At 47.0% G+C, this 26274-nt stretch overlaps 1 protein-coding gene across 2 annotated transcripts; it reads left to right on the forward strand.

Annotated features, from left to right (window-relative positions):
* Window positions 1-30: 30 nt before the first annotated feature.
* Window positions 31-25780, forward strand: LOC123756376 (zinc finger protein SNAI2-like). 2 transcript variants are annotated; one of them, XM_069331218.1, is made up of 2 exons: window positions 31-918; window positions 22610-25780. In XM_069331218.1, exon 2 carries the CDS (start codon window positions 22630-22632, stop codon window positions 23944-23946), a length of 1317 nt encoding a protein of 438 aa, XP_069187319.1. In that variant the 5' UTR covers window positions 31-918; window positions 22610-22629; the 3' UTR covers window positions 23947-25780. The 2 variants fall into 2 exon arrangements, with proteins under 2 accessions (XP_069187319.1, XP_069187318.1); XM_069331217.1 differs by lacking the exon at window positions 31-918 and adding an exon at window positions 21839-22316.
* The last annotated feature ends 494 nt before the right edge of the window (window positions 25781-26274 follow it).

The raw sequence follows: 26274 nt of genomic DNA on the forward strand, positions 1-26274 counted from the left end.
ACTGTGCATATTTAGGCATTAATTAGGTTAGGTGTTTAGGTTCTGTTGTCGATTATTTGTATTTGTAGTACGTGGGTGAAACCCGTCCTCACATTTGGCTGTTTAAAGCAGCGGCCGTCCTCCCCAGACGCATTCATAAATTTTAACATACTGTGTATTAAAAATTGGTTTGTTCTCGTATATAAATTAATATTATTACACATAAAAATTCTATGTATAGTAGGCGTAGTGTTTAGGTTCGGTTAGGCTAAGTGTTTAGGTTCTGTTGCTGATTATTTGAATTTGAAGTACGTGGGTGAAACATTTATGGAATTGTGGTTCGAACAGAGGACGTGAGCGAAGCACTTGTTCCTTTAGTGCTCGGACGTCAACAGTTGTGAGTTGTGTGTAAACCGTTTTTCATTCATAAACAGAGAGTTTGGCGGGTGCATAGGAAGGGATTTTGCCCTTTGTTTATGAAAACGGGCTGAAATTAGCCAGTTGCAGGCACCGTGCCGCTCAGTTTAGGTTCGAACACAACCTAGTGATCCGCGAAAGAGGTCCCGGATCCCCAGGCATGTCACCAAAGATTACATGTGGCGAGGCCCGTTTTCAGTTCGGAGAGAGGGCCCTAAGTCAAGTTTTGGTTAGCTAGTTAAGGAAATGATGCCTTCAGATAGTTAGGTTTAGGCGTTGTCGAATGGCTGTCGAAGGTAAGTCATAAATGACCGGTCCCTTGCCCAGAGTTGAAGACTTAGAGAGAGGCGTAACTTAGGCCAGATAGGTAGTGACGTTGTCAGTGTTAAGGCCCCGCTGGAAAGTGTTGTTACTCGCAGATGCCCACTGACCAACAAAGTTATATTTGGGAAGAGACCCAGTGACTTGGGGCTTGGAATCCTGGCTAACTAGAGCGGTATCGAGTCACGTATACTACAGATGGTGAGTACATTTTTTGTAGTTTATTTTCTATTACACATTTATAATGGTACTTAACATATATATACAATTTCTTCTATCCTCTATGGATAGGGTTAGAGATCTGTTAGACATCATAGAGTGTAACGAATTATTGAGCACTCAACCTCAGAAGGTGATTGTAGTGTTTTAACAGTGCTACCAACATATATACATTTACGTTGGTCCTACATAGTTAGCGATCGAGATATGTTCTCTTAAATATATAGTATAGTTGGTTATAGAGTACTCAACTACAGAATGGGGGTAAGTATTGGAAGGTTTACTTGTCACACTACATGAAAGACTATACTATTCGACACTCTTTCCTTGTTTCACTACTCTTTCACTCACTCTTTCCTTGTTCTTGATTTGGTTATAAGTCTTAGACACTCTAGTCTGTCTAGTGAGGTGTATGGTCACCCTGGTTGCTCTATGGGCTCACTTTATAGGATGACGTCCTAGTCTAGGGTGATGGGATGTCGTCCAAGTCTAAGATACTTTAATATTAACACCTGAGCTTACTAATAATATTAGCAGTATAAATCAATTTTATAAATAACTTATTAAAAACTTTCTTTGTGTTTAAAAATCTCCTCTTATTCCCCAACACGATGACTGCGTGGTGAAGAGCAGGAGTCGTATTGTAGCTCAATGTGGCTATGAGAGTATTTTACCACCTTGCTGTGTCCTGGAAGCGAGTAATAGAATTCGTTCGTCCTTTTTGGACAATACATTTTCAGTAAAACAAAATATAGGCCTTCTTTATATATCTGAAAGAAGGTAAATTCGTTCTCACTGCAGCAAATGTGTCTAAAAATGCTTTACTGCAACTAAAATATTCAGTAAACTCTTCACAAAAGTGCTACACTGTAACGCAAATTTTAATAGACATTTTCTAAAGTATCACTGAATCGACACAATTTCTGTGGGTTATAAATCCCTTTTTCGTTTTGTTTCTCAAACGGAGCTCTCCTTCTGTCCTGTGATGAGGGGGGAGCATGTGTCCAGCTCTCGAGAGTGACCTTCACACCTTAGAGTAGGGCCCTCGCCTGCCATAGAGTAGGGCATCAACAAGGAGTGTCTTTGCCCCTTCACTGCTGAAGAGGACATCAACGTGTGGAGCTCGCGCTCTTTTGCTGCTGAAGGAAACATCAACGAGTCGTGTTCTTGCCCTTTCGTTGCAGAGGACAGCAATGCATCTCGCTCTAAGGCTCTTGCAGCTGAAGGAGATACCAGTAGTAAGTGCTCTTGCCCTTTTGCTGCTGAAAATGGGCTCAACGTGGCTTGTTCTTGCCACGTTTCTTGATTTTGAAGAAAGCATGAAGGGGGAACATTCTTGCCCACCCGCTTCTGCAGGAGACCTGAAGGGGACAGCTTGTCGGTGTAGCTCCTGTGGACGTCTGACAAGTGCACCCAGAACCTCTGTGCTGGAGCCAACAGGTGTCTTAGAGGAGACTGGGTCGCGGGCGTGGTGGCTGTGAGTAGCTCTGTGAGTTTATAGGTGCAGCGGCGTGGCTTACAGGTGCAGCGGCGTGGCTTACAGGTGCAGCGGCGTGGCTTACAGGTGCAGCAGAGTGGCTTATAGGTCTAATGGAGTGGCACATCACTGTATGCCATGCGTACATCACTACACCTTTCTATGTGTAAGGTTTCACCAAGGTAATGAATCCATCTACACAACAAGGTCATTTTGATTGACAATTGTGTAGTGAATAGTAATAACACACAAATATATTGAAAATACGATTTTCTCTAAGACTATTGGGTTGGAAGGGGTGAAACAGGTAGTCCACTTAAGTGTGTCTTCACGCCGAAAACGTTTCGCTTAAGGTTTTTAAAACAAAATGAAACCCCTAATATAACCCATGATATCCACTAGTAAGACGTCTTCATCATTGAATATTCATGTACAAACTATGAAATGTACTGTTTTCAAAGTTAAACTTATGGTAGGGTAGGGCAGGTAGTTGACATGTTTGTAGGTCTACCCCGTACAAGTGATATATTTCGTTGATATCTGAAGTTGCAATTTAGTCGTTCACATTCCAAGTGTCATTTTTGGATACATACAAGGAGTGTAAAAATGGACTGCAAACTTTAAGCGTATATTCAGCGACAAGCGAAATACACCTTTCGGTGTATGTATATTTTGTGTGTGAAAATGGTGAAAAAGAGTGGTATGTAGAGTTGCAAATACCAAAAGTTTGACAAACATCGGTAATGTCCCCCCTCTCCCCCCTGCGGTGTTTAAGACAGAAAACGGAAACTGTCTCCATGGAAGAATGGGAACGGGGGGGACGTGGAGGCCAAGCTGAGATAAGTACGGGTGATGATAGCTCGTGGACGTCACCGTTACGTTCCTTGCGTTAAGATTATCGTCTCCTGGGGCGAAGGTTAGGCAAGAGAGGCTTCAGATCGTGGGAGAAATACTGATCCCCCTCCCACCCTGTCCCATCCCCCTGCGGTTGGAGCCGTGAGAAAAGTGCCCTTCCCATTTCAACAAGTTTTACAATTGCCGAGTCCTGTCCAAGTCCCACGGCTATTGTGGGCTCCCGCAAGCCTTCCGTTTTTAGAGAAAGTTTCTACACAGCGGTGCGAATTTTGTATGTGGAATCCGAAGATTTGGGTTTGTAAAAAAATACGTATATTGTGTTTATGTTGTGATTTATTCACCTTATTTAAAGGAATATAGCAATATATATTTGCAGATGGATTATTCCCAGCTTAAATTAAATCTGTATAAAAAAAGAAGTTGCATGCAGAGGGTTGAAATAGTAATTACAATTATAACTGCTGATCCTATAATGGTCTGAACTATCGAGTGTATACATGTGTATACGTGAAAACTACAAAATAAATCTAAACACACACACACACACGCTAACTAAACGCACTTGTAAATGCTCTAAAAAAGCCCTGTGCTCATGTGCCACACATGTCTCTCAAGCTCTCAGACACACGCGACAAAACTGGTTCCAACCCGAGGCAGTAGGGAGACGCCCCCATGAAACTCGAGACTTACAAACCATAGGGTAGTTTATGAAGCATCCGGAGCATGTTGAAGATCCCATGCCAATGGACAACAATCGTGGTACTTAAAGCGCCTCTCAACGTTGACACCCTAATACCAGGTTGCCTCCAGGTACCTCCTGCAGCGGCCTCGTAGGGCACCGCGTAAAGGGCCTGTCATCATCTCCAGAGGGGGTCTCTCTCTCGCCAGAGTGTGTTGAGTTAGTCTCCCAAAGCTATGCCGTCAGGTAGTGTGTAAGGAGGCCCTCATTGTCTATACAAGAGAACGTTTTACTGTAGGGTGAACTGGTACTCAGTTGTCCCCCGGGGCCTCCCATGGATACCCCCGTCAGGTACCACGCAAGGAGGTCCTCGTTGTCCCAAGAGGACCCCTCTGTGCTGTAGGGTATTTTGGTATCCAGCAGTCACGGCCAAGTCTCCGTCACTTTCGTCGAATTCCTTACAGAGTAGACTTCCTATTGCAGGATGTTCTGGTAGCGTCCTTGGTGCTTCTTCTGAAGGGATCGTCAACTCCCACCCTCTCTTCAGGTCCCACATCAGGAGGCCCTTCACTGTCTCTAGGAGAGTTCGTAGCGTGGAATTCTCCCAGACCTTTCCGGGACCTCCAGCAGCTAGTGCGGTTCCCTACCGACTTCATTCTTTTGTCCAAGCGGGAGCGCCTCTTGGACAATTCGAAAGTGAACGACTATAGAGATGGCGCGATAGGCTAGCGGTACCCTGCCCTTCTTCCTGTACCGGGTACCGCTCGTTAAGATACCTTTGATAGCATGTGCGGTGTACAGGTGGTATATTTGATCTGGGAATGATGTCTTCAACTGGAATGTGATTGTGTGTGTGTGTTCACCCAGATGTGCCAACCTTCCTCTGCTAAAGCCATGCCTTACAACTTTCAGTTGACTGGTATACTGGGTCATGTGTGTGTGTGTGTGTGTGTACTTACATGGATATACTCATCAAAATATTGAAGCAAGGTAGTATCTTGCTCTTAAGCCCCGACTCTATCTAGTAGTCAAATTCAACGATTCCTCTTCCTCATGTTTATCAAAATATTTTCGTTTGAAGCTGCAAATTGAGCTCATCGTGTGTGTGTGTGTGTGTGTGTGTGTGTGTGTGTGTGTGTGTGTGTGTGTGTGTGTGTGTGTGTGTGTGTGTGTGTGTGTGAAAGAGAGAGAAAATTTGTTGCTGTTATTTTCTGCGATAAGCTCCGTCTCACATATATCAGCAGTAATCTAAAGCTTTTTTTAATCAAATCCTGACCCTCTGGAGGTTTAGATTTTTTAATTATATTTCGTTTCAGACCTCAATGAAACCAATCCGCTTGCCAGTCGAGAACCCTAACAAACCCCTCTCCGCAATCTTCAGATAGCTGGATCAAAACCAATACATGAACGATATATATTCAAACCGGTTATAAGGAGATCAAATGATTCCCCCTACGTTATTTTTACATTATACACTCCAAAGCCGAACGTTAAAGATATACGCTCCTCGATGGGGACAAGTGCACTTGCATTTGTATTGGTGTAAACAATAGAACACTGAGCCCTGTGGATGGAAATCAAAAGCCACAGAAGTGCCTGTTGGTTCAGACACAAAGCCGTTTCCTTGTCTGCCTGTTCTGGGTCCTCGACGTTTGCCGGCCAGCCAGGTAGAGGGAGAATGGGATGGAGGGAGGTAGAAAGGTAGGGAATGAGGGAGTGAGAGAGTGAGAAAGTAAGAGAGTTAGAGAGGGGAAGATGGAATTTATTCTTTTATAATCAGAATATATTGTTTCCTTTGATTATATTGTTTGTTTTATCTTCTTATCCTTTGTTCTTTCTCCGACTCAGTCCTAATAGGTAAGACTTGGGATCAACAGGAGAGGATTAGCCTTGATATTTCTAAGTACGTACGTTAAGTTAAGACATATTATCCTACATCAGACTTCTTATATTGAAGCTTGGCTCTAGAAACTCGTACATTTAATGTCTTCTTCTTCTTCTTCTTCTTCTTCTTATTATTATTATTATTATTACCGTTGTTGCAGGAAAATAACGTATTTATTATTTGCTTTCAATTATACTGGGTACAGGGTGAAACTGGAGGAAACTGTATGCAAAAGTATAATTTTTGTCAGCCAACAAACAGTCGCTGAAAGGAATAATGTTCTTGAGAATGGCATAACCCAAGGCTAGCTGCAGTTGGCTGAGTGCCTTGTGTTGCAATTGGCATCGTCTAGTTACCCACCAGATGGGAAACATTGAGGACATTGGACTTTCGCATAACAATAAGAAACCTGACATCGCCCCAGTGTTGAAACCTCTTTCTTTCACTGGCCACTAAATGCGAAAATAATGTGTGATACTCGAAAATAATGTGTGATAGGGAGCCGGTCGGCCGAGCGGACAGCACGCTGGGCTTGTGATCCTGTGGTCCGGGGTTCAATCCCAGGCGCCGGCGAGAAACAATGGGCAGAATTTCTTTCACCCTATGCCCCTGTTACATAGCAGTAAAATTGGTACCTGGGTGGTAGTCAGCTGTCACGGGCTGCTTCCTGGGGTTGGAGGCCTGGTCGAGGACCGGGCCGCGGGGACACTAAAGGCCCCGAAATCATCTCAAGATAACCTCAAGATAACCTACTCTCTCACTTTTTATAACGGATGGAGACTGCCAGCGAGAGCTTGTTCGTGTGCTATTGGACAGGTTTGGTTTTCTTGACATACCTAAAGCCGGTTAAGTAGAAAATAGCAACATTCGACGACGATTGCAAAGATATGAACTGATAAGATTTTCCTTTGTATTGTTCGCATGCCCCAGTTGTTGACGCAGGTTGTATAGCTGTGTATACACAAGAAAATTTGAATGATTTGGTTTGTATATCTGTACATAATTAAGCTTCTTTGATTTCGTAGTATAGCTGTAATATTCCAGTCCGTACTCCTAAGGTTTCTCAACGTCAAGAAAACGGTCCATTTAAAGTGTCCTCTCCTAACCTATCAGAGGACCCAAAACGTCAGAGAACCCAAAACAGAAAAAGAGAAAACGGTCACTTTCGAGAGCCGCTTCCATTTTCTAGTACAATAATTTTAGCCTTATGTAACGCATACGAGCGAAAAGCGACGTTCTTTGAAGGAGGACAGGTTGAATACTAACGCAAATATATAGAAGAACGCTAGAAGGGTGAATATTAATTTAAAATTTTTAATGTTGTATAGACGTGTATACTTTGCAGACTTATTCTCTAGAAGCAGCTTGGAGAACGGTGTATACTCCTTGTCCTCATGTTGAAACACGGAGTATACACTCTTGTGAACTTGTCGAAGCAGGTTGTATACCGGTGTATACTCTCCCCCTCCGCGACGGGTCTGTGGGGGCATTACTGGGAGTATAGGAGGGGCGAGGAAGAGGGGTTGGGGGGGTTGTTAAGAGTTGGGCACACTTCCCTCAGGTCGCGCGCCGGTTCCTTTCATTCTCTCTCTCTCTCTCTCTCTCTCTCTCTCTCTCTCTCTCTCTCTCTCTCTCTCTCTCTCTCTCTCTCTCTCTCTCTCTCTCTCTCTCTCTCTCTCTCTCTCTACCTCTCTCTCTCTCTCTCTCTCTCTCTCTCTCTCTCTCTCTCTCTCTCTCTCTCTCTCTCTCTCTCTCTCTCTCTCTCTCTCTCTCTCTCTCTCTCTCTCTCTCTCTCTCTCTCTCTACCTCTCTCTCTCTCTACCTCTCTACCTCCGGTGATGCCGACAACCGCGGTGGACAGGCAGAGTCGGATCTTTAGTGGATTAAAGTGAAGAAAGTTCCATTGAGAGAAGCACGAGAAGAGAGAGAATGAAGATGAGAAGAGAAAGCAAAGTCAGTGGACATGTAGCAAGAGTTTGAAGAAGAAAAAAGTAGATAGAAGCTTGGACACGGCGCATGCGCAGAAGCCCAGTAAGCACGTGTCCTCGGCCAGTGGCGCACTTTACGAGAATCTATTCACTCCGCCAGCTCCACATCTTACGCCATTTATTACGCATTCTTGCGCACTCCTTGTCAGCTAGTCAGAGGCCTTCGCTCGCGGCATCGCCCCGAGGTCTCGCGCGCGCGTCGCCTCCTGGTCGATTCATTCTGGAACGCCACAATGCGACGCCTGGATTCTTGGAGCCTGCCCCGACTCGCCCTAAAGGAAACCTGACGTAGCCGCGTATAAAGGAAGGGGAGACGGAGGAGGGATGAAAGAAAGGAGGGCACAAAGGTGCATGAAAGCGGCAGCAGAAGTCGCGGCGGGAGGCTTTGGGGGAACACCTGGCACCCGACCACCGTCTGCTTCCTCCCAGCCATGTTCCTTCCACCTTCCACGGACCAGCCAACCGGTCAGACAACCGATCAACCAACCGATCAACCTACCAATCAACCAACCAACTAATCAATCCGCTAGTCAGGTTACCAATTAATCCGCCAGTAAGCCTTCCCAACCAACTAGCCAACCAGTTAATCCACCAGTTAACAACTCCCACAAACCCCAACCCCATCCATGCCTCGCCTCCTAAAAAATATAATGTAGGTACCCCTGAGGTGAATCGATCCATGTTTAAGTTGTGCGTGACAACACAGGATAAAAATACAAGTTTCAGAAACTACCGAACACACACACACACACACACACACACACACACACACACACACACACACACACACACACACACACACACACACACACACACACACACCACAACCAACTGAAATCACACAATAAATTAGAAACCATCAAGGCGGTTATAGCAACCATACACTACCAAGAAGGCATTAAAAAGTAGAAACCACTTATTAGATACTAGAAAACAGAACCATTAAGGAAGTAATAGAAACCCTTACCATTTATGCTACCACTAAAACTACTACAGAAAACACTACTAAATCTGCTACAGACTACTAGTGACCAACCAATACAACCAGAAACTGGTATGTGTCTACCAGAAGCAACCATTATTGAGCATTTCTCTTGATGGTGTCGTTGATGGTTATTTTAGTAATGATGATAAATGGCGATGGTGGTATATGGGAATAGTGGTAGATGGGAATAGTGGTAGATGAGGGGTGGTGGATAGATGGGGATGGTGGCAATGATGGTGGTAGATTGGGATAGTTGCAGCTGGTGGTGGTAGTGGTGATGAAGATAGTAGTGGTAGATAGAAGATGGTAGTGGTACTACCACTACCATCTTCATCACCACTACTACCCCATCCACCACTACCATCTTCAAGCAGCATCAGCAAAAGAGGTAGCAAATTAGGAAGAGTTCAAGAAGGAGAGTTGACAGAGGAGGAGGAACAGGAGAAGGAGGAGGAAGACGAAGGGGAAGAAGAAGGAGAAAGTGGGAGGTGGGGGAGGTAGAGAAGGACCCATTTCGGTGTCCTACCTTTTACTTCTGCTTCATTACCCTCGAATCCTTGTTTATTAAGCGCGTTGTGAGCAGTGGGTGGAGGGGTCTGGCGTACAATAGCAGCGGTCACACCTTGTTGCTCCGCCTGGCGTTCCTTCGCCCGTCTTCCGTCTCCTGGTATGCTGCCACGGTCAGACTTCCTCCACTGGCAGCACAGCTTGCTGGTGTCTGGGGAGTTCAATATTTAGTCTGTGTTCCTTTTTATAGTTAGAATATTCAAAGGAATTTTGTAGGAGAATTTTGTAGTTTAGTTCATACAATTTTGATTGTTATTTTTTGTATAGACTGGTTGCTTGTTGTTCTTGATGTGTTCTTCTTGGTGGGTGGTGGACCAGTGGTGGATGATGGGCCGGTGGTGGGTCATGGACCGGTAGTGGGTGATGGACCAGTGGTTGGTGATGGACCGATGGTGGGTGATGGACCAGTGGTGGGTGAAATACCTCATCTGGATAAAATACCCCTAATATACACACGGATAAAGGCTAGTGGCCCAGGCAGCAAACACAGGCCATGTTGGATAGATCAACACTGAACACATAATAATAGATAAATAGACACACAAACGAACAGTTTGAAGGACAAACGAATGAATACATGTTTGGAGGGTGAAACGAACGGACAAGAGAATAGATAGAGAGACGGACAGGTGGGTAGTCAAGGGATAGACTACCCAGATTACCGGACACATCATGGGGGGGGGGAAGGAGGTGGCCAGGTACAAGACCTAGTGACGTCCGACAAAGAAAGAAGGGCAAGGTAGCAACTTATTTATTTATTTATTTATGCATATACAAGAATGTACATAAGGAATGTGAGGATACAATTATGGTAATTACAGTCTTGTAAAGCCACTAGCACGCGCAGCGTTTCGGGCAGAAACACAGACTCCTCTGTGTCTGTCTGTCTGATAACTGGATAATGGAAGGGAAAAAAGATGGAATAAAGGAATGCGAAGGAACGGTACCGAAGCAACAGTTACAGTAAGGATAAAGGGAGGGTGATGCAACATTACGAGTACGCATAATCGGAATGAGGAAAGGGCTGGGATAGATAGATAGAACAGCATATGTGATAGGAGATGGGATGCACGAGATAAATAAAGCCCAGGCAAGGACCCCCAAACACGATTTCATTTTGCTGGAGCTGTCGCTCTGAAGATGAAGAATAGGAAAGCAGGAAGCACAGATAATGGCAGTTGAAGAAGCAGAAGGAGAAAGGGCTGATAATGGAGGGGAAAAGGACAGACGATGATTATATGGAGAGGAGAAGGAGGAGGTGGAAAGGGGGCAGAGGGAGTGGACAGACACAATAAAAGTAGACCTCGGGAATACAATGGTCAGAGTTGCACAAAACCTTACCTGGAGTAGAGAAGGTAATACTGTTAAGAAAAGAAGAGGCAGAGAGAGAGAGAGAGAGAGAGAGAGAGAGAGAGAGAGAGAGAGAGAGAGAGAGAGAGAGGAAGGGGAAGTGAGGGGGGAAAAGGTGGTGTGATCTTCCCTCTGTCTGATACAGGGGGGAGTTAGTCACTGCACATGTCACCAGGCAGTGCCTGGTGACATGTAACACAATAAGTCAGATGGTGCTCAGTCAGGAACCAGGTGATGCACAGGGAACCAAGCGGTGCACATAGAGCTGAAATTCACATTGTCACACATTTCCACATCCTGTTGCTCCATATCAAACCCTGTTGCACCCTGCCAAAGCCTGTTTCTCCTGACGCCATCTTTCTTTCCCACCTTTATGGGCGTAAAGAGTAACTTTGGCGGAAAATCGGTGACTTTCTGCGTGTAAATGGGTAAGATGGTCGGCCCATTTAAACGCAGAAAAGACCTCAACTCCAAAGGCCTTTGGAGTTGAGGTCAATATCCGGCCTATTTACTGGTAATCGGAAGCGGGAGTTTTCCTGTGAGGGGTCTCCTCTGTGTCTGTCTGTCTGTCTGTCTGTCTCTGTGTGTGAGTCTCTCAGGACTCGCCCTCACTCAGTCCCCCCTCACATGGCGCTGACAGACACCAGCTGATGGTAATATACTCCCCCTTCTACAGTCACGTGACCAGATTGTTTTTATTCTCGTTGCTCTGTTTACTTTAGGCGTGATCAGATTTTGGGTGTCAACCGTTGGATTTAGTGGGCGGGGGTGTGGCTATGTGGGCGGGGTGTGGCCTTGTGGGCGGGGTGTGGCCGTGTGGGTAGGGTGTGGCTATGGGTGAGGAGTGACTGAGTAGGCGGTGTGTGGGGGAGGTGAATATGTGCCTGAGAGTGGAAGGAGAATGGACTGAAAACAGGAAGAATAGAGAAAGGAGGGGGAGGATACCGGGTGGACGTCGGTGTGGGAGTGTGAGAGGCTGGGACCAGTCATTTCCCACAGAGACAACAAGTGAGGGGAGAGAGAGAGAGAGAGTAGGCAGGCGAGGGGAGGGAGGGGGAGGAAGAGGACAGGGATATGGATGAAGGGGGGGGGGGGTCAGGCTATCCAGTGCTATAAACACATAACATTGCACCTCTGCCTAAAACGAAAAACATAAAGACAAACAGATAGTCAGACAGACAAACTGGCAAAAAAAAAGACAAGTTACTAATATTTAGTAAAATTGTAATTAAAATTAATAATAATATTATAATTATTATTATTATTAAAGCTGCTAATCTCATGTTCACATTATGAATGCCAGAACCAATGAATGCTAAATCAGACAACAGCATCCCGCACCAGGGAGATCAATTTGCATATATATGAGATCCGGAGGAGTGTGCAAATCCCCACGTAGAGCATCCCTGTACACCAAGCGGATGAAGGTAACTTTAAAATGGCGACAAAGATAATTCCAATGACGATAAGCAACTTTTCTCGCATTTAAGTGGACTTGATTTTCTCATTAATATGCATCGTAGGGGATGAGTGTTGGGTCACACGCCGTTCATCTCCCTCTCTCCCTCAACCGCGACGACAATGGTGGGGAGAGGGGTGAGGGAGGGGTAGGGTTGTGAGAGGTGTAAGGGGTCTGGGTAGGCATGCAGGGAGAGTGGGGAGCAGGGGAAGAGGGGGAGGGAGGGGGGGGAATTCTGACAGGGGATATCACGAAGAAATGTAATCGATACGACGAGCGGTATGGGAACTGATTTGGGTGTCGGCACTAACACCGTGGGAACTTGCTGGTGTGTGTGTGTGTGTGTGTGTGTGTGTGTGTGTGTGTGTGTGTGTGTGTGTGTGTGTGTGTGTGTGTGTGTGTGTGTGTGTGTGTGTGTGTGTGTGTGTGTGTGTGTGTGTGTGTGTGAGTGTGTGAGTGAGTACATAGATATACTCACTAAGATTTGCTTGCAGGATGAGCTCGGCTCCTAGCCCCACGAATGCAATAACATAGTTCCCACATTTGTCTCATCATATTTACATTTAAACTTGTGTAATTAGTGAGCATTAACGACGTTTCGTCTAATCTATTCACTCTATGACTGTTTTTTTTCTGACATCTCGGTGACCTATTTGTTTCTAGTGTCCAGCTATGCTCCTTCGTACTGCTGATCCTAGCTTTGAACAATGCTGCTTTATCTAATTTTTCAGTTCAATCAAAATCTTACGTGTTATTATCGTGTTTCGCCCCAGTTTCTAATTTCCTTCAGAGTGGTGAGATTCAGGCCCCTCAATTTTATATTGTAGCTCAAACCCTTCTGCTTAGGAACGAGCCTTGTTGAATATATTTGTACTTTTTCTAAGCTTTTTCGTGTGTTTACTTGAAGATCCCATGCCGGGGCTGCATATTCAGGTATAGGTTTAACATCGGTTGTGTATAGGATCCTTCGTCCAAGCTTCTTAAGGCTACAAGAACGTTTGCTAGTATGACTAACGTTTGCTTGTATGATTTACGTATGACTTATGCTGTGTGCTCCCGGCCTTGGATTGGAGCTTGCATCTACTCCCAAGTCTTTGTCATTTTCTGAAGTAAAGCAATGATTCCAGGCTTATTTCCTTATCATATATTCTTTAAAATTATGAATGTAGTTTGCTTCTACAATCTGCTGTGTGTGTGTGTGTGTGTGTGTGTGTGTGTGTGTGTGTGTGTGTGTGTGTGTGTGTGTGTGTGTGTGTGTGTGTACTCACCAAATTGTCTTCCAGTGTCGTAAGGTGCGTTTCCCGCAGCCTTTTCTCGTAACTCTTGCCTCTTAGTTCTGGGACTAGTCTAGTGGCATACCTCTGAACGTTTTCCAGCTTCGTCTTGTGCTTGACTAGGTACGGGCTCCAGGCTGGGGTTGCATACTCCAGGATTGGTGTTACGTATGTGGTATACAAAATTCTGAATGATTCCTTATACAGGTTCCTGAAGGCTGTTCTGATGTTAGCCAGCCTCGCATATGCCGCAGACGTAATTCTTTTTATGTGGGCTTCAGGAGACAGTTTGATGTGATATCAACTAAATCTTTCTCTCTGTCCGAGTGTGTGTACTCACCTAATTGTGCTTGCGGGGGTTGAGCTCTGGCTCTTTGGTCCCGCCTCTCAACCCTCAATCAACTGGTGTGTGTGTGTGTGTGTGTGTGTGTGTGTGTTTACTATTTATATTTACTATTTACTATTTGTGTCTGCAGAATCGAGCTATTTAGCTCTTGGATCCCGCCTTTCTAACCAATCTATTTTTCCTCTATTATGTCTACTACATATATTTCTCTCTAACACACGCACACACACATATCCACAGGATCAGCCCGTAGTAGCTGTCTAACTTCCAGGTACCTATTTACTGCTAGGTGAACAGCAGTATCAGGGTGAGAGAAACTGCTCATTTGTTTCCACCTCCGCCGAGAATGGAACCCGGGTCATTCGGACTACGACCCCCGAGCGCTGTCCACTTAGCCGTGAGGCCCCATTTTATTCACCTAGTTGTTCTTGCGGGGGTTGAGCTCTGCTCTTTCGGCCCGCCTCTCAACTGTCAATCAATCAACTGTAACTAACTACTATTTTTCACACACACACACACACACACACACACACACACACACACACACACACACACACACACACACACACACACACACACACACACACACACAGAGGAAGCAGCTCCGTGACAGCTGCCTAACTCTCAGGTACCTATTAACTGCAAGGTAACAGGGGCATCAGGGTGAAAGAAACTTTGCCCATTTGTTTTTGCCTGGTCCGGAAATCGAACCCGGGGAGTTCGATTCTCATGGATCCCGCCTTTCTAACCTTCGGTTGTCTAATGTTGTCCAGAACTATTTATTCTATATTATCTACTACATATATTTATCACATACACATACACACACACACACACACACACACACACACACACACACACACACACACACACACACACACACACACACACACACACACATTTCTCCATGAACTAGCCTGCAACAGCTGACTAACCTATTTACTGTGAAGAGAGCAATCAGATAAAACTAACACTGTCATTATGTTAATACTCTTTCAACTACGATGTCTAGCCATCAACTACGGTGTCTAGCCATCAACTACGATGTCTAGCTTTCAACTACGATGTCTAGCCATCAGCTACGATCTATAGCCATCAGTTGTAACTTGTCTCCGATTGTCTACGAAAATAAAGCTTAATATTTTACTATATAAAAAATAATGCTTAAAATTCTACTGTATTCCAAAAGAGAGCTAAAAATCTTGATGTATTCCAAATACATCCTGCTATCCACATATCCAAAACCAGATATCCTGCTGTATTTAAAAAAATGATGCTAAAATATTATTGGATTTATAAGATAGGGCTAATATCCTGCTGAATTCCAAAAATAAAAATTCAAATCTTACTATATTTAAAATTTATGTTAAAAATCCTAATGTATTCCAAAAATCTAACTAAATGCAGAGCTCTGTGCCAAAAATACTTGTAAAAATCCCACAGCATTAACAAAATAGACTTCAAATAATGCATTAAGTAGCTTTAAGCATTAATTTTTTGGCGCTCTTTGTGCTGTGAGATGTACATAAATTTTATCCACTAATTCTCTGCCTCAAAATTGCTGTGCCACTTATGCATCTGAAGTGTTCGTTGCCACTTTTGTTGTTGATGGCACTGTCAGACGGGGAGAATACCCAGGGTCGGTTGGCCTCGCATGGATGGAGTCCTAGACGGTAGAGTACTAGAATTGATCGATTCCTAGGACTCTTAGTCCTCCTAGGAGTCCAAATACGTGAAGTTCAGAGAGGGGGGTAGGTCCTAGGGGGATGAAATTCTAGGAAAGGTAGAATCCTTGGATAGGTAGACTCCTAGGGGCTGGTGGACGAAGGGAGAGGTGGGGAGGTAGAGTCCTTTGGGGGGTTGTAAGAGGGGGGGGGGGCAGGTGGACGTCTGACGGTTACAGGGAGCTCAATAGGACACGTGCCCGTATGTGACAATAGACGCGCGTGCCCACACCGGCTGTTGAAGCCCCCATTACACCCCCACTCCATACCCCCATTCTATACCTCCCACTCCACATCCTACTTCATACCCCCGCCACCTCCACACCATACCCCCCCACCACTTCCCTCTACACTCCCACTCCATACCCCCCCCCCACACCCCCTACCACAAGTAAAAGCAAATAAGTGATAACACATCCCACCCCCTAGGCTGTGTCCCGACACTATGCCTGTTGCTGGGATATTACTCACGATGCACCGGGCGTTAATCCCAGATTTCTCAGTTAACGGTACAACACCCCCTGCATGAGGCCCCACTACACCCCTCGCGGGACCCGCTTCCTCCTTCCCTACTCCCTAACACCCATACCACCTTCCAAAATCGTTGGTTTCATTGTTGGCGCCGCATTTGTTGTGTGTGTGTGTGTGTGTGTGTGTGTGTGTGTATGTGTGTGTGTGTGTGTGTGTGTGTGTGTGTGTGTGTGTGTGTGTGTGTGTGTGTGTGTGTGTGTGTGTGTGTGTGTTTACTAGTTGTGTTTACTAGTTGTGTTTTGCGGGGGTTGAGCTTTGCTCTTTCGGCCCGCCTCTCAACTGTCAATCAACTGTTTACTAACTACTTTTTTTTTTTTTTTTTTTTTTTTCCACACCACACACACACACCCCAGGAAGCAGCCCGTGACAGCTGACTAACTCCCAGGTACCTATTTACTGCTAGGTAACAGGGGCACTTAGGGTGAAAGAAACTTTGCCCATTTGTTTCTGCCTCGTGCGGGAATCGAACCCGCGCCACAGAATTACGAGTCCTGCGCGCTATCCACCAGGCTACGAGGCCCCTGTGTGTGTGTGTGTGTCGCAGAGAGGAGAGAGAGAGGGGGAGGGGTAGTAGTCAACCGCCAGCCTAGGAATGATATTAAGGAAAGGATCTTAATAATGCCTTGATAATCTCCACCTTAGCGCCTCGACTTAACGGGTGCGTCTGCCTCAGGATCTCCACCACCAACACCACTCTTCCATCAGAAGCTCTACCACCATCAGTAGTTCCACCGTTAGGACAGTCGCCCACCGGACATCGGAAAGCAGGAAATCTGTGCCCTGTGATCCTCGCCAAATCGATTATCATCACCAGCCTCCTGCCCCTTAGTCAAGTGGCATCCCACACCAGCCTCCCTCACCAGCCTCATCACCTGCCCCTCTCCCCTTCCCCCCATTTCCCTACCCCAGCACTCCTCCCTCATCTCCTCACCCCAGCATCTTCTTCAACACTCCTCTCTCTTCCTCATCTCCTCCCCACAGTACCATCCCCTTCATTAATTTATTACTGAATCCAACAGTATTATCCTCGACGATATTGGCGCCAGATTCTTCCTGTTGCTCCTGCGTCATGTTCTCTCTATAATCCTTGATATCGTAGTTTCTCTGCCCTGCGCACCTCATTACGGCAACTAAAGATATCAGGTGGGACAGCGTTGAACTAGCGGCAAGATTCACTCTTCTGCTCTGCCCTTTTCTTGAGGTTATCTTGAGATGATTTCGGGGCTTTAGTGTCCCCGCGGCCCGGTCCTCGACCAGGACCTCCACCCCCAGGAAGCAGCCCGTGACAGCTGACTAACACCCAGGCACCTATTTTACTGCTAGGTAACAGGGGCATAGGTGAAAGAAACTCTGCCCATTGTTTCTCGCCGGCGCCCGGGATCGAACCCGGGACCACAGTTCAGCGTGCTGTCCGCTCGGCCGACCGGCTCCCATTCTTAGTCTTAGTCATTCTTGTTGTAAGTTTACTTCCTGACAATACCAATGATATGCTAAAGAGTCTTGGTGGAATGTTGTGTGGCGTTTAGCACCATCAAATGCCATCAGGTCAAGTTTTCATTTCTCACATATTCCCTCATAATAAAGAACTATGATCGTGCCTTGTTTGCTGGATAGGATTTTCACAGTAATTTGATTTAATAATCTGCTTCTCTAGTATCCGCGACACTAATCTCTAGTATCTTAGTATCTATTTCTAAGACTTTGAAGGGCAGTTCTTCTGTCAGTGTAGATCACCATTCGCTTCTGCTCAACTACATTCCAGCCCTTCATTCATCTCCCTTCGTTTCTTTTTTGTTTAGTCAACCTCAAACTCCTTTTCCTCATGTCTAGGCCCGTGTCCATCTTCTACCACTTGCACTATTCCTTTTAATCTTAGTTACTTCCTCTTTCTTCCCAGTCAGCCCTTTCCTCCCTGTTCCTTTAGTTAATCATCCAACTCGTTATTCTATTCTCAGCTTTATTAGCTTTCCAATCACTCCATCCCTCTCACCTTCCTGGCTCTCTCCTTCACCTTTCAACCCTTCCATCCCACCTTCCAAGCCTCCCCCTCCCACACCTCACCCCCATCCCACAACCAGCCACACCCCTTTTTCCAACGAAGAGAGTTCTCTGAATGTCAACAGATGGCAGTGTCGTTGGTGAGGTGATTGGGCTGGTTTGCTGGGGAGGCTTAGTTGTTGTCTGAATGATTGAGCGACAAGACGGTTAGGTAACTGCATAGCTGAATGAGAAGTTGGCTGGTTGGTTTACTGGTTGGTTATCGGGCTTTATGACTGGGTGGGGTGAATGTCTGAATGATTGGGTGTTAGGGGGATCGGGCGACTGGTTGACTAGAGCGGTTATTGGCTGATTGGCTTGGGGATTGGACAGCTGGGTTGCCGCGCTAATTAGGTACTTTGGTTGAATAAGTGAATGGATAGCTGGATTGTGGAGTTTCTTGGTGGATGGATTGATTACTGGAAAGCTCATACGTGACTCATATACAGCACTCTCCCTATGTACTCTCCTTTCTCCCAACACACTCTCCCCTACATAATACTCTCCCCCTCTCCCTCTCCCCAAAACACTCTCCCCCTCAGCCACCTCATCATACCCTCTCGTTCTTTTCCACTCGTCACTGAAGGTAAAAACAAGGTGCCTCGTTAGCGCTCATGTTGGGCAGTTATCCCTGAAGTGTCAGCGGTTGTCTCTGAATGACAGTCATGATCCACCAGAGTTGACGATGGACAATGGAAGGGGGAGACTGAATGGCACGTAGTAATGCTTGTTAATTCTCTCTCTCTCTCTCTCTCTCTCTCTCTCTCTCTCTCTCTCTCTCTCTCTCTCTCTCTCTCTCTCTCTCTCTCTCTCTCTCTCTCTCTCTCTCTCTCTTCTAGTGGTGGTGAGAGGGGTATCGCCACTAGGGGGGTGGGAAGAGTCAGGAGGAAGGGGACTTGGGGGGAGAGAGAGCAAGGATGTAACTGTTGAATCTTGTATAGTGACAACCCCACAAACACAGAGATCGTTATTGACGGTTCTGGGTGAGTCTTTGGGTGGAGGGAGGTACTGGGAGGGGGAGGTGGAGCCCTGGGGGGCCGGAACGAAGGGATGGGGGCAGTGAAAGAATGGGGGGATGGTGTGGTAGAGTATATTGGTGGAGACTTGTGGAGATTGGGTGGGGTGGTTAAGCTGGTTGTGGTAGTGTAGGACGTTTGGTTGAGGTGGTCGGGATGGTGGTTGTGGTGGTGGTTGTATAAATGGGTGAAGCATTGTTACTCGTTGTATCTCTGGTTGGTATAGTACCACCGAGAGTGTGTTCTTAGCTGTGGCCCCGAGAGTGTGTTCTTAGCTGTGGCCCCGAGAGTGTGTTCATAACTGGGGCCCAAGAACACGCGTGCACTAAAGTCCGCGACTCGCACCACAAAACAGCCGAGAACATGAAGCAACGTTCGTCCGACGATGCTTCTCCAGTGACAGGTGTGACTTATGACGCCCATCCGGCTTGGGAAGGCCTGCACTGGCCTACCATTTACGATACACCGGGGGGAGACTTAGCCAGGCGAACGTCAACGGTACTAGAACAGAACCCCGGGGGGGGGGGATACATCGTGCTCTCCGCTGATTGGTCATTACGTTCACCAAGAACTGTGCCCAGGTGATAGTTAAACTTCCGGAGCTCGCTCGTTCATAATTTACGGCCTGACTTCCACTCAGGTGATATGCATGCGAACTCAGCCTGCGACAGTGACGTCAATACTCTGATACACATATTCTGAATGTAACGTTGACGTCAGTACTTCAATACACGCGATCTGAGTACAGCAGTAACGCTCTGATTCCCATAGTCTGAGTGTAACAACAATATCAGTACTGAGCTACAGTACATTTTTTGTCTTTGTTAACAAGTGCTTGTTACAAACTATACATCTAGCACAGTATTCTGTATTTTGAAATGAAGATTCGAACAGACTAACAGAGATAGCGTGACACAGATTTGAACACAGTGACTGAAGCAGAGTGAGACGTAGATTGGAAAAGATTAGAAGTGTAAAATTTAGATACAAACAGAGACGTCGCATGCGACATAGATTTGAACTGAGTGACAGAGGTAGCATGAGACGTAGATTCGAACTGAGTGACAATGTGAAACATAGATTCGAACAGTGACAATGTAAGACGTAGATTCGAACAGTGACAATGTGAGACGTAGATTCGAACAGTGACAATGTGAGACGTAGATTCGAACAGTGACAATGTGAGACGTAGATTCGAACAGTGACAATGTGAGACGTAGATTCGAACAGTGACAGAGGCTCCGTGAGACGAAGACTCAAATAGTAATAGGCAGCGTGAGACAGAGACATGATGGACGGGTAGTGGAGAATGAATGGAAGGAGTTGAGTGACAGTGACGGACAGCCCGTCAATTTTAAGCCCTTTAAATTCTATTTATTTATAACTGTTTGAACGGTTTGTATTTTAAGCTTGACTACTTTTTTGTGGTAATAATATATTTGTGCACGCACCGAGTGTTACGTGGGTCGGAATGCAGCTCCTGGGAACCGGCTCTAAATCAGTGATAGCACAGTGGGTGTGCGAGTGTTTTGTGTGTGTGCGTGTGTGAGTGTCTGTGTCCTATATTTCTACTCTGTCAATCCCCTTAAGTATTTTATGTCTCTATTATGTCTCCTCTCTCTCCTTTTTTTCTAGCGACGTCATGTCTAGTTCTTGTACCCCATCCCTCGTAATTCCAGGGTGACCTTTATTGCAGATTTCTGAGCGTTTTAATAGGTTTGCAACAAAGGTTCATTCCAGAATTACAAGGGAAAGGGTTTGAAGAAAGACTGAAAGAAGTAGATCTGACGTTGCTAGAAAAGAGGAGAGGTGTGTGTGTACTCACCTAGTTGTACTCACCTAGCTGTGCTTGAGGGGGTTGAGCGCTGTCTCTTTGGTCTCGCCTCTCAACTGTCAGTCAACTGGTGTACAGATTCCTGAGCCTACTGGGCTCTATGTGTGTGTGTGTGTGTTTGTGTTAGTGTGCGTGTGTGTTTGGATGATGGTGGGCAGCTGGGAGGGGGCATGTGAGAGGAATAGGTGGGGACAGATGAGTTGAGAGGAATAGGTAGATTAGTAGCGATGGGTTGGGTGAAAGAGAGGGAGGGGGAGGGGGGAAGGGGGTGATGTTGGATAAGGAAAGGGGGGACGGTGAATGGTAGGGGGAAGGGGTGCCAGAGTGGGAGGGGGTTGTGAGAGGGGGGGGATGTGGGAGGGGCCCAAGGGGTGAGGGAGGGGTAGATGGGTAGGGGGAGTGGTTGATATGTTGGGGGTAGAGAGGGGGGGAGGGGGGAGAAGCAGCTGTATCGTCACTCTGGCAGTTCATTAACAAAGGCAGGTCATTCCATGCCCGCCCCTAGCCACGTGCTACCCAGTCAGCCCCAGATGGCAATGGGCACGTGCACTTCGCCTCCCTCCCCATATGTAACAGTGGGCACGTGCAGGCCGGCCCAGCTGGCTAAAGACACATTTTCTCCAGCTGGTTGAGGGCACGCGCTACCCATGATGCCCGTATTTACCTGCCGAGTGAATATGGGCAAATTCATCTTGCTTCAAAATGCCTCAAGGAATTGTATTGTCAAATAAGAATGAAAACAAGCTAAAGAATAACGCAGTGGGTATTATTACCGTTACTGGCAGAGGAGGGGGGTGGAGGGAGGGGGTGATTGTCTTGCCTAAGGGTTTAAATCAGTGTACAGTGATGGGGAAGGGGTGGGGGGGGGGGTTGAGGGGTTTAAGGGGAGGGGGGATCGAACGGTGGCTCCAGCACGCGCAGCTGCCACGGGTCGCCACCTGCCCAAACGTTCAAATGTGGCGCCTGAGTCGAGCACGAGCGACCATTGGCCTGACCACCTGACGTCATTGCCCTCCCTAGCGCGGGCATTGGCTGGCGGGTATGACGTAACTGCGTTCCGGCCTCGCTATTGGTTGCGCGTGCAGGGCTGGCGCGTGCCATGTGCATCCGAGGCTATATAAGGCCCAGAGGTGCTGGCACGTGCGTAATAGTGCATCAATCTCGGCTCGGCGCCCTTGACATCGGTGCGGCGGCGCGAAGACTTCCGTATACTTCCGCGAAGACCTCCGAACGCCGTAAAGACTTACGTACACCGCGAATTATTTCGAACGTCACCTCCAAGATGATCTCCACCCGCAAGGAGTACATAGCGCGCCCCCCGAAGAAGAGGCCACTGGCACTCTTCAACTACACCCTGGAGACATCTGGTGCAGGTAAGACACGCCCATCGTCACGACGGGGACCTGTCTCTCTCTCCCTCCTGTAATGGCAGTCAAATTAGTGCTGTATTTTGAGGCATAAACAGTGTTGTGATAATTAGTGAACCTCTCAGGGCAGTGGTGATTGAACTTCATGACATACTTTGTTGTTTGATTTACCCTTTCTGTTTCTCTAGTTCTCTCTTCGTCTCCCTATTTCTCCCTCGCTCTCCTCCTGCTCCTGTCTCTCTCTCTCTCTCTCTCTCTCCTTTTGTGCTGTTTCTGACTCTTTGTCTTGCGTGTTGCAGGGGTTGACTCCGATGACAACATGCAGCCTCAGGACCTTAGTATGAAGAGCCGTCGTGTGCCCACTCCACCGCCCGTGCTTGCGGCACCGGCCCCCGCCACGCCCGCGCCCACCTGGCCACCCGCGCCTACCAGATCGCCAGCGCCCACCTGGTCGCCTGTGCCTACCAGATCGCCAGCGCCCAACTGGTCGCCCTCGCCCGCTAAGTCGCCCGGGCCCATCCCGCCCGTGCCCGCTAGGTCGCCAGCCACGCCCACGCCCACGTTTACGCCCCGTCGCCCCACTGATGTCACAGCTCTTCTGGGACTGGTCGGGGGCAGCATCAGCATCTCGGCCAACATCACCAACACCAACATCACCACCAACAACATCACCACCAACAACATCACCACCAACAACATGAGCAGGGGCAACTACATCAACAGTGGGGTCAGTAGCAGCAACAACAGCACCTACAGTAGCAACTACAGCAGCAACACCAGCAGCTTCATGAGTAGTGCTGGCTTGCGTCTCATCAGCGAGGTGGCCGCGGCGTGTGGGCGTCCCACAGTCCTACGGGCGCCTGGAGGGACGCAGAACACCCACACCCGCCCCTACGCTCCCCCTACACCAAGGGACCCCTTGCGTAATGTGCTGAGGGAGCGTGGCGCAGGCGTACACTCTTGGCACTTCAATCCGTACCTTCCCCTGGGGGTATATGGCCTTCCCTCGCCTCTTCATGCCGCCCACGCGCCCACCTCCGCCAGTAGGGATATGAGCAGCCCGGCAGGCCGCCCTAGAGGGGGGTCTGTTTCCCCCCCGGGTGAGACAGGATCAAGCAGCAGTGAGGGCAGCCCTGAGGGCCAGCACGAGAGCCGTGCACCACGCCTGGCGTGTCCGGACTGTGGGCGGCGCTACGCCACTATGGCCGGTCTAGCCAAACATCGTCAGTTTCACTGCTTGAAGGACGCCGGTCGGTCGTTTGCGTGCAAGCACTGCGATAAAGTGTACACGAGTCTGGGCGCACTCAAGATGCATATCCGCACGCACACGCTGCCGTGCAAGTGTCAGCTGTGTGGCAAGGCCTTCTCGCGGCCGTGGCTGCTGCAGGGCCACATCAGGACCCACACCGGGGAGAAACCCTTCCAGTGCCCGCAGTGTGACCGGTGCTTCGCTGACCGCAGCAACCTGCGGGCCCACCTTCAGACCCACACGGATGTCAAGAAGTACGCCTGCAGGACCTGTCCGAAAACGTTCTCCAGGATGTCCTTATTAGTGAAGCACGAGGATCATGGGTGTCCAGGAATGCGTCCTTCACGGCCCCTGGTCCTGTCCCAGGCATCCCCAGTGTCTCTCTGACCACACCCTAAGTCACACCTTACAAGTTAATGCAATCATAAAGTGTGCCAACCGTGAAGACTTTCCCAGCAGTATTACCAGAGTTGTGAAACTGAATTAAACAAAGTGTGAATTATAATCTATCGTGTAAATCTTGCCACCATCCCCCGACCTGGTGGAAGCGCGCAGTCAGATCTGCTCGCGTCAAAACGTCAAGTGCCAAAGTGTCACTCGGTGCCAGTAATGGTGTCTGTGTCTAGTCAAGCAACACCCAGTGTTTGTCGCTCGCCTGAGAGGAGTTTATAGCCTTAACATGCATGAAACAGCTTGAAAATGCGGAAAACCTTTGAGATATGCACAGTTAATCTCATAGTCGAATTTGCACATTAAAACGAGTTCCAACACCTTAATAAATCCACGATAACCCGTGAGCGCATTCTCAGCATAATATAAGAGAGTCAAGTTCGAACCCTGAGATGACAATACCGGTCGAGATACAAGTATGTGAACGTCTCCAAGGCTCTTCCCCACCCCCCCCCCATTCCCCAACCACTCTCCTTCCCTAAATTCACCCCAAATACACACCCCCAATGTGAGGAGGCCAGGTGTGCTCCTCTTCAGGCGAGTTTCCACAGCTTTACCCACACCCTACGGTAGCCCAGGGGTCTCCTCAACGTACCTGCATTCCACCAAGTCCCAACTATTGTAGTCCCGCTGTGGGGAGAGAGAGAGAGAGAGAGAGAGGCTGGCTGCCTGGGAAGAAAGGGCGGACCCACTAGCGTGAGAGCCGAAGTTGTGTGAACCATGGGACAGAATGTGTGAGCGATGGTTTGAAAATAGCTCCAAGTAAGAGAGGTAGGAATGCAAATGATCGAAAGTGTGAAAGGGTTAAACGTGGGTAAAAAGGTGGGAGGGTGGATTTTAAATTGCCAAAAAGTGAGAGAGAAAGTGTTGAACATATTTGAAAGGTAATAAGGAAGGATTGTAAATAATTGATAGTGTTAGAGAACGGACTGGAAATGGTTGAACGTGAGAGAGGAATAAAAATTATTTAAAGTGATAGAGAGAGAGAGAGAGAGAGAGAGAGAGAGAGAGAGAGAGAGAGAGAGAGAGAGAGAGAGAGAGAGAGAGAGATGGAGATGATTTTGTAAGACCATCTGAGATAAAAGACAATAACCCACAATCATATGACACAAGAGAGGAAGTACCTGCGTGTATCTCGGCCTCTCCCACCCACAGTGGGCCTCTTTAGATCTTCATGCAAATCAATAACTCATTGAGACAAATCCTGAGTTATTTTCCTGAGACATGGAGATCCATTTTTTTAATACAAGACAATATAAGCTTTATTTTAAGACATGTTGAGACACTTCGACATATGCTGTGACTTATGACTTGTGCCTTTGTTGACAATACTTCCTGGTTCTGTCCTTATGATGCCTTAATATATATTTATGTATGTATATATTTAAATGAATATCTATGTGACCTGTACTGGCTCCCTGACTCTATACACGAGTGGAATGTCTCATGTATACATAGAGGAATCTTCACAGGATTCCCGAAGGAGCCTTGTGAGAGTCCTGTAGGATTCCTGGATAAATCCAGAGAGTCCTGTGGGATACTCGCAAGATAACCGAAGGATTCCTGTAAGAGTCTAGTAAGAGAGTTAGGATCAGATCATACAACAAATGTGCCAATGACCAAATTCGGTGCCTTGTCTTCCAATTGCTCTGTCCTCCTACTGTATATGACAATTTTTTGTTTGATTATAAAAAAAAATATTCTTATACTGTCCTATGTAAATCCAAAGTATATATATATTTTATACTTTTATAAATAAAGATGCTTAAGACATGTTTGTATTTTGATACTTTTCTTATTGATAATAAGCGTGTTATGAAACAAATGTTCTGTAGCCTGTAGAGGGGCCTGACAGCTGAGTTGACAGCACTTCGGATTCGTAGTCCTGTAGTTCCGGGTTCGATCCCTGATGTCCCTGTTATCTAGCAGTAAATATGTACCTAGGAGTTAGACAGCTGCTACAGGCTACTTCCTGGGGATGTGTAACAAAAATAAGGCCTGGTCGAGGACAGGGCTGCAGGGACGCTAAGCCCCGAAATCATCTCAAGATATAACTTCAAGATAGCCGGTTCATGAAATCTGCAGCGGAATAAGACGGATTTCATTTAGTGGCAATAACACACGTACACACTACGTACACAAACATATACATACATAGATATGTACGCACACAGACACACGTACAAACACACATCGCGAGAGATTAATAACTGTTGATCAATTGTCTTATGTCTGAGTACAGCTTAATCATCCTTGTATTATCAT

This window comes from Procambarus clarkii, chromosome 25, assembly GCF_040958095.1.
Source record: "Procambarus clarkii isolate CNS0578487 chromosome 25, FALCON_Pclarkii_2.0, whole genome shotgun sequence".
NCBI lineage: Eukaryota > Metazoa > Arthropoda > Malacostraca > Decapoda > Cambaridae > Procambarus > Procambarus clarkii.